Below are 8,658 nucleotides of genomic sequence, written 5' to 3'. Positions count from 1 at the left end.
TGCACTGGTCACTGTTTATCACCTTTACCTTCATCATATAGATTCAACAACAATGTTGGTGGGAAACGTGGGCACTTTATTTCAATTCTTCATGTAACATTTAATGTAGCAAATGCACTTCAGTGGTACTTATAACACTGTATGAAAATCATGGTAGGCATTTGTGACCAATTAACAGACACGTAGAGGAAAACAAAGCATCAGGACAAGCAACTACTTCCAGATTGTTCAACTAAAAGATGGCTTCCGTTCGCCATCTGATGAAAAGGGTTGCACAATACAGAGTCATTACGATCAAAGCAAAAACATTCAGTAGAGCAGCATAGAAGTTATGGAGCTTTTAGTTCCAATCTTCAGCACACTGTACTCACAAAAGGGGTGGCAATCTTTTATAAATACACTTGATACATCAACAAAGAAGAATTTGACAGCAATATTATGCAGAAAGCATTTCGGGTCAAACTGCACAACATAAAATTGTGCAAAATACATTTGTTGCTGGTGCAGCCAGTTGACGTTGAGCCTTATGTCACAACAATTTAGTAGGCTGAATACATTTATTCATATATCTTGAAATGATAGATATTTAAATGTCTTTTTAGAACTGAACTTTTTCCATGATTTCCTACTCAATTATTGCAAATTAAATTTCACACCTCAGTGGCATTTATGCAGCTAACATTGCTTGATGACAACTACACTATTCAAAACAAGTTCAGTTTGAAAGAAAGTGACGAAAAGCAAAGTACAATTCTAATTGTCGTGCGTGCATGTTCATCTAAATGTGTCACAAACATGAGATAGTTCACAGTCATTCCACTAAATTGACTTCTAATGTGTGTTTATGTACAAAGTTAACATCAAGAGTGTGGGTGTGTGTGTGGCATTTCTACCTTTATGTCTGCCACTCGGCTGCGTATCAATAAATAACAGCATATGCTATTCAAACAAACCGTGAACCCAGCAGAAGCCTCAATTTGCTGAAAACGTGCTCACAATTTCCGCACATTCAGCCGACCTCGAAGGCAGCGCAGCACCTCGGGCAAGACGAGCACGTTTAGAAGCAGGTTTGCTTGAATGGCACAACCGTATTATTTATTTTCCCTCCCTCGGCGGCGGCAGGTGAAGCCACGCCCAGTCGGTTAGGCTAGCTTCTGTGCCGTCTCCGTCTCCTGCTGGGTGACCTTCTCCTCAGACATGATGGTCATCCACGGCGATACGGACCGAGTGATGGTCTGCTTGGCAATGTTGTAGTGGTTGATGAGGGTGAAGAGGCGCCCGCGGCCTCCCGGGCCCTGGTGGGGGAAGTTGCCGCCGTACATCCCGGCCGGCATGCAACGACCTTGCTGCTTCACAGGCAGAAGATAGAGCAGAGAAAGATTAACACTTCATTTGTGACCTCAAAATAACGACAGGATTTTAAGATTTTTGTCCTATATGTCATTCAAAATTCGCACAAAAAAATTATTAAACCTACTCAGGTATTAGGCCTATAAGACCCACTGTAAGCGTAGTAAGACATGTCTGCCATCTAGAGGTGAATGGTGATATTACAACTTTAAAATTACAGTCAATCCATGCACGTTCGCAATTTCACCTACAGATTCAAATATTTGAGCACTTTTCCTGTTTTTTTTTTCCAGCGGAAAAAAAAATAATGAATGTTTATCAGTGAATTTTAAAGGGACACTTGACTCATTGGACAATTTTCAGTAGTGAAAAGTTAATATGAATTAATTTGATAACCATTATTTTTCATGTACAATTAATACATATAAAAAGCAATTTTTCTATTTGCTGTCAACTGATAATGACAATGATTACATCACCTGTGCTGAGGAAGTTGGTAACGACCAATCATGGCTCACCTGTTTTGTTTGGTCAGTAAACTGAGCCATGATTGGTTACTACCTACTTCCTCAGCACAGGTGATGTCATCATCAGTCAACAGCAAGTAGAAAAAAATATTTTTAAAGGTACTAATTGTACATGAAAAATAATAAAGTTACCACATTAATTATAGACAAAATATTAACTTTGTACAGCTGAAATGGCTCAATAAGTCAAGTATCCCTTTGAAGAATTTTTGGGGTTTAAAAAAAATTGGGAATAGATTTTTTCTTCTTCTTCTTCTTTTTTGGGGGGGTTGGGGTTAATCAAGGGACCACTCAGAGTGTGGTCGGGGGACATATGTTGCATGCCAGTTGTCCATCCCTGAACTATTGCTTTTGTGTTTGTTTTTTAAATCCATCCATTTTCTCTACAGCAGGGGTCTCCAAGTTGGGTCCTCGAGAGCCCCTATCCAGCCTGTTTTCCATGTTTCTCTCCACTAACACACCTGATTCATGATCGGGATGGTTATCAGGCTTCTGCGAAGCTTGTGGATTAGCTGATCATTAGATTCAGCTGTGCTGAAGGACGGAGACATGGAAAACAGGCTGGATAGGGGCTCTCGAGGACCCAACTTGGAGACCCCTGATCTACAGCCTGATTACGGTACATAGTAATTTTCAGTCAAAACATAGCAAGGTCACAAAGAAAAAGAAAAGAAAAACAATGTATAGTCCTATTAAAAAAAAATCACAGTTCTAGAAACCATCAGTACTATACAAAGCCACTATTTCATAAATACATTATTTGGCGTCTTATTGGTTAAAGTGAGAGTCGCATTACTATTATATGGTTTAACTTAGATTTTGACTGGAGTTCTATGGCAACACGTCTGATTCTGACATAAAATCTAAAATACTCGTACTGGAAACAGTCAATAGAAACTGCTATGAAATGAAGAGACTCGACCGCTGGGAAGAAATGAATACAATTTCATGGAACTAATAATAGAATTTAGGTTGTAAATGTAGGTCAGCACTAAGAGAACCTTTCTGATCCTGATGGCTCACCATTGTGGATTTCCTACCTGGAACTCTTGTTTTGCTGTAGAGACCCTGCATAATATGCATAATGTACTATCATTATAAATAGTTGTACATTTTTGGTCGAACAAAAGATTCGTCCTTGTAATATCACATCAACTTGTATGGTAGAGCAGTGTGGCAACAATGTTGATTGAAGTTACTAAATATGGTTCCTTGCTTTCTAAAGGACTAAGTAACTTGCGATTAAATTCAAAAGAACGTGAGCTGTAATTCACAGAAGCAGAGTGATAAATGATGGATGGCAGCTCAGCAAGCTAACTCACTATAAATGGAAATGAGATTCCTGAAAAGCTCAGATTTAGCACTTAAATCGGCATAATGTGAAGATTAGAGATTTTTACTTTTCATTTAACACAAAAGTAGATTAAACAGGCGTAAGTTTGGCAGACGTAATGATGAACATTCTAGGCAACTATAATGAGTAGCAAACGTGTGAAAATACATTTGTGTGTCACACACCGTGTACACGAAACTATCAGGGCATGGCTGCTCGTACTGGTAGACCTTGTAGACCACCAGGAACACCACACACACCAAGAAGGCCAGAGCACAGATCACCAGCAAGGTCACCTGAACAAGAAACACCAAACAAGAGAAACAACCATCAGGTGCATTGGTTACTGTCATACTCTCATTTTTAGTCTTCCTTTAAAAAAAAAAAAAAAAAAAAAGCCAAATGTGGTAGAATTTAGGCATGCAGAAAGCATTGATATTTTTAAAAGGAAGTCCAAAAGTTGACTACTTAGTTATGTTGTATCTCTACTTAACCTCTTTAACATTGTACTCTAGTTAAATTAGAGGTGGGGTGGCAAAAGTACTCACACTCTCGACTTAAAAAGAGTACAGATAATTATGTTTTAAAAATAAAAAAGAACGAGAGAAGTATTGTACTTAAGTTATGTACAGTACCTGGTTTGAAAAAGTTAGCGTAGGCGTTCGTGTTAGCATTAGTGTAGGGTGAGTTATAGGGATGTAACGATATCCAAACATCACGATACGATATTATCACGATATGAAGGTCACGATACGATAATTATCACAATATTGTGGGTGGGTTGGCGCTATTTAAAAAAGGTCACAATATTGTAAAAAAAAAAAAAAAAAAGTTCATACGAAAAAACGCACAATATTGTGCTTTTGTACATAATAGCAATGCATATAAACCATCTACAATTTCTAATAACAATATCGACGTGCTTACTTGCTAATGCACACACACTTTGAGTTCCTCCACATATTGACGCTTCACAAGCATATTATATTCCCCTTCATCTGACAATTAGCACAGATTTTAAACATAGAAGGCCAAAACATCACTAATGAAAATTAAATTACACTAATAAACTAGCCACCGGATGGTGCTAGAACTGCACAAATGGAAATCAACCTGACTTTCTAAACAGATGTGTTCTCTTTAAATATTGTGTACATGACCACGATGTTGTGGCAGTTTTAATATCACAATATCACAATATTGCCCTTATTGTTACATCCCTAGTGAGTCAGGCTTAATACAATCAAAACATTGTGTTCCCAAAACTTTGCTAATGTTGCCAACTAACAAAAGATGCTAATTTACTAATGATGACAACATCCATCCGTTATCTGAATAGCTACTGTATGAAAAGTTATGTTGCTTCTCTGAATCTGTTGTGACATTTTTGTTGTTAACGTTTCCTGATTATGTTCTATCTTGTTTCATAAAATTAAGCTAGTGAAATACAGATACTAGTAGTAGTAGTAGTAAAATATACTAATAACTAGTGTTGTTCCAATACCGTTTTTTGGCCCCCGATACCAATTCTGATACCCAGCTTTGCAGTATCTGCCAATACCGATACCATACCGATATATAAGGTTTTTTTTTCCCTCAACATGAAAAAGCTGTCCTGCCATTGGTTCAGAGCATTCAAGTACCAATAGGATTTCTTACATCGGCATGCAGTGAACATGTCACATATCGGTGAATGTCAAGACCCAAGATGCTGCATCCAAAATCCTACATTCGTGTTGGAATTAATGGTATCGGCATGTTACTTGTGAGTACTCACCAATACCGATACCACTGTTTTCATGCAGTATCGGCACCTCTGCCTATACCAGTATCGGTATCGGAACAACACTACTAATAACAAAATATTTGTACCTTATTACTTCCCGTCATTGATTTACATTTTTACATTTCTCCTGGCTGATCATTCTATATCATTTAATCTTATCTACATATTATCCACTTCTATTACCTGTTTTTTTGTGATGCCCGTATGCTATACCCGTTCATTCATTCAATGAATTGAAGAAGGATGGCATAAATGAGTCCAAAAGCTGGAACACTATACTGTATTTAGGATTAAAAGCTTGTGAGATACTTCATAGAACATATATTACACAATATATGATGAAAAAAATGGGACTCTCTGACTCCGACATTTGTCTCCAGTGCTCACAAAACACTGCCGATACTTATCTTCATGCTTTATGGTCATGTACTCCAGTGCTGCATTTCTGGACTAAAATCTTGGAAAAGCTCGCTGATATATTAAACTGTAGGCTTCCTTTATCTCCAAGATTGTGTTTACTAGGTGACTTAACAATAACTGAGCTACCATGTAAACAATCCCAATCTATATTTATAGCCCTTACTATTGCTAAAAAAATAATCCTTGTCAATTGGAAAAATAAACAATCTCTCAATATCGACCACTGATTAAACTTACTAATAAATTATATCTCAATGGAAAAAATCTCTGCCTTAAATAAAAATCAAGTATCAAGATTTAAACAAATATGGTCTATGTACATAGAATATTTTAATCTTAATTTGGCAACTTAATCCTGCCAAGATTCTGCCTGTTAACGAGAGCCACCACATCGTTACAACTTCTGTTTTCGCTGCTTCTGTATTTGGTATTTTGTATCTGATTGTTGTTATTTTTATATAGTCAGGAACCTAGTTGCTGCTAGTGGGCTCGAGCATACCACACTATACGACACTATACTCACTAACTCCTTAAGAGTTATTTCTAGTGGGCACTAAGCATCAACACTTGGTGTTACAAAAAAAAATAAAAAATAAAAAAATAAAAGGATTAAAAGCTTGTCAGGGTAATTTAAAAGTTTGCATATGGCAAAGTCTACAGTTGTGTGACCATCTGCACAGTCCAGCTTGTACCTCACAGGGGAGTTACGTAACACCTACTGGTGTTTCTGGGGAGGGAGGAGGCACTTAAGTGTTGAAATACGGTTATTGTTTCTCAATCATTTAGCAAAGCTGTACATTGAGAAATTGAATCCTCCTCGAGACAAAAACACGATTAGTGACTCGTCAGTGTCATGGTCAAGTCAAGCCATCATTATTTATATTGCGCTTTCAAACAGCCGTAGCTGACTGAACAAGTCAAGTTGTAAAGTAGACAAATCAACTAGTCTGCGCAACACCTGTATGAACTGGGTATTGATGCAAAATGAAAATCTGCCAATGGTTGTCACAAGATGGTGGAATTGTGAACTTCTTTTGCAGATAATGAAATATGAGCCAGAAAGAAAAAAAAATCACAGTTGGACAAAGGTAATCACAGAGAATAAATAGTCCAGCGTCTATCCCGGGAAGCCGTTTCTTTTCAATCCCAAGCGAATTCAGGAGTGTCCCGTCAACGCAGCAAACACAAAGTAACACAACAGGCGGTTCCTCCGTGCAGCACTTCAAAGCGCCTGTGAGCTTAAAAGACGTTTTGATCACACCTGACAATGACAAGCTCGTCTGTTGGCTCAGGACTGTTTCATTCAAACACATGTTCAAATGCTCGCATCCAAAGACGACTCGTTTGCCAGCCAGGGAGGTGGGAGACAAGCTGCCATTGGGAGGCCATCATCACCATGGCAGCAGCGGATTTCCTGCCTGCAGCGGCTGAAGGAAGCGTCAAGTGAATCATCGCCGAGCATGATGGATTCTTGTGCCGAGTTGCAGGATGGGGATAGTGGGTCATAGCTTTCATTTGGGGAAAGGGCTGTCGATTTATCAGGGACTAGCTATCATTTTTTTCGTTGTATTTTTACTTTTACCCCTTACTTTTGAAAACGGACCATGTGTACTTACTTTCCACTCGTTTTGTCAAAATAGGATTGTTAGTTTTTTCATCCTCCGCAGATGACGACACAAAATAATAAATAAGACAGAAATAGAGACAGATAATTTCAATTTTGGGGAACTTGGAGCAGTAATAAACTGGGTTTGAATCTCCCACCCTCTGTCTGTGAACGTGACGTCATCTGCGCATTGTTGTGAAAAAGGGACTGTGCAGTTCTATTTTTCGGCCACATGTGGCAGTAGCGGTTTGAGAAGTTTTCTCAAACAGCTATTGTATGTACAGTATTTAAAAAGTAATAAAGAAAAAAAATGTATTTAAAAAGTACAAATTGCGTTTTACTTTTGTACTTAATTACATTATAGAGAGCAGGAATCTTACTTTGAGTCGCTCGGACACGCCTTCGATGATGCTGATTGAAAACTCTGCAATTTTGGGGGATCTGATCTTGCCCTTCTTGCTCTCGCCGTCATAATCCGCCTTTGTCTTCACCACCACCTGGAAGCACACGCACATACAGGCAAAACCATAAAAGTATATATATATATATATATATATATATATATATATATATATATATATATATATATATATATATATATATATATATATATATATATATGGGATGGGCAATACTGGATGTTTTTAAGGCATCGGGACTCGCGATTGGCTCGTGTCCGTTTTGCAATCAGGAACTAAAATTTAGAAATTAAAGGAAAAAATTAAGGAAAATGCTATAAAGGTATTGGGATTTATACACCTATACAATTATCTTTCACTGTTTATTGGGGGGATTTTATGTAGGCTACTAGTGGTATCGGTATTTGGTATTGGTGACTACTCAAGAATTGAGTACTCCTACTGGTATTCGTCTGAAAAATGTGGCATATTCCCCCCACCCGTGAAGATACATCGATGACTTCCAATATTTTTCTATGAATAATGTAATTCCTTACCTTGTCCGGTGGAGGGAAATGAAGCTGGCTGGCATCTAAAGGTGTGATGAGGGGGATCGTGTCAAATCCGTCTTCAGGGCACCCCTTCGCATTGTTTTTCTCACTGAAATTATTCCCCAGTTTAACCATTTTGTGCGCACGCCAACCTGGAGGAGGATGAAGATGAAGATGAGAGGGGGAGGGGGAGTCATGCACCGCATGCCTTTATTATTCAAATCATCGTATGCTATTGTGGTGATATAAACCATCGTTTGATTCTAAATTGTTTTTTCTTCTGAAATACGAAGCAAAAATAACATAGCAGTGCTGGCAGGTGCTGCCTTTGTGCACCGTGAAAAAAAAATCACATCAATCGCGTCACCACAAAACAACACATATCGAACACTCACCTTGTCAGCCGAGTGTTGTTTTGAAAAACAGATTCTATTTCTGCGGTGCTTTTCCTTCCTTAAACGGCGCCGTGTGTTGTTGATTGTGTCACACAAGCGCCTTAATGTGTGACGCAGCCGCTGTGAGGAGGAGGACGAGGAGAAGGAGGAGGAGGAGAGGAGGGGGGCTGGTGCACAATATGGCCAAGGCTGCCTCAATCCCCTCTACATGCTGCGTGCTGCACTGCAAGTGATGTAACGTCCTCATTGCATCCGCCGAGCACGTCTCGCGCTCGCATCCGGTTGGGGACCA

At 38.7% G+C, this 8,658-nt stretch overlaps 1 protein-coding gene across 2 annotated transcripts; it reads right to left on the bottom strand.

The window, feature by feature from the left end:
• Nucleotides 1-55: 55 nt before the first annotated feature.
• Nucleotides 56-8,591, bottom strand: LOC144023343 (neuronal vesicle trafficking-associated protein 1-like). 2 transcript variants are annotated; one of them, XM_077528651.1, is made up of 5 exons: nt 8,367-8,591; nt 7,978-8,123; nt 7,403-7,519; nt 3,396-3,506; nt 56-1,349 (listed from the first exon to the last, which is right to left on the bottom strand). In XM_077528651.1, exons 2-5 carry the CDS (start codon nt 8,104-8,106, stop codon nt 1,143-1,145), a joined length of 564 nt encoding a protein of 187 aa, XP_077384777.1. In that variant the 5' UTR covers nt 8,107-8,123; nt 8,367-8,591; the 3' UTR covers nt 56-1,142. The 2 variants fall into 2 exon arrangements, with proteins under 2 accessions (XP_077384777.1, XP_077384778.1); XM_077528652.1 differs by having other exon boundaries at nt 56-1,346; nt 8,367-8,588.
• Nucleotides 8,592-8,658: the final 67 nt, after the last annotated feature.

This window comes from Festucalex cinctus, chromosome 8, assembly GCF_051991245.1.
Source record: "Festucalex cinctus isolate MCC-2025b chromosome 8, RoL_Fcin_1.0, whole genome shotgun sequence".
In the NCBI taxonomy this organism is placed as follows: Eukaryota; Metazoa; Chordata; class Actinopteri; order Syngnathiformes; family Syngnathidae; genus Festucalex; species Festucalex cinctus.
The sequence above is the reverse complement of the archived record's forward strand: the minus strand, read 5'-3'. Positions and strand labels throughout refer to the sequence as shown.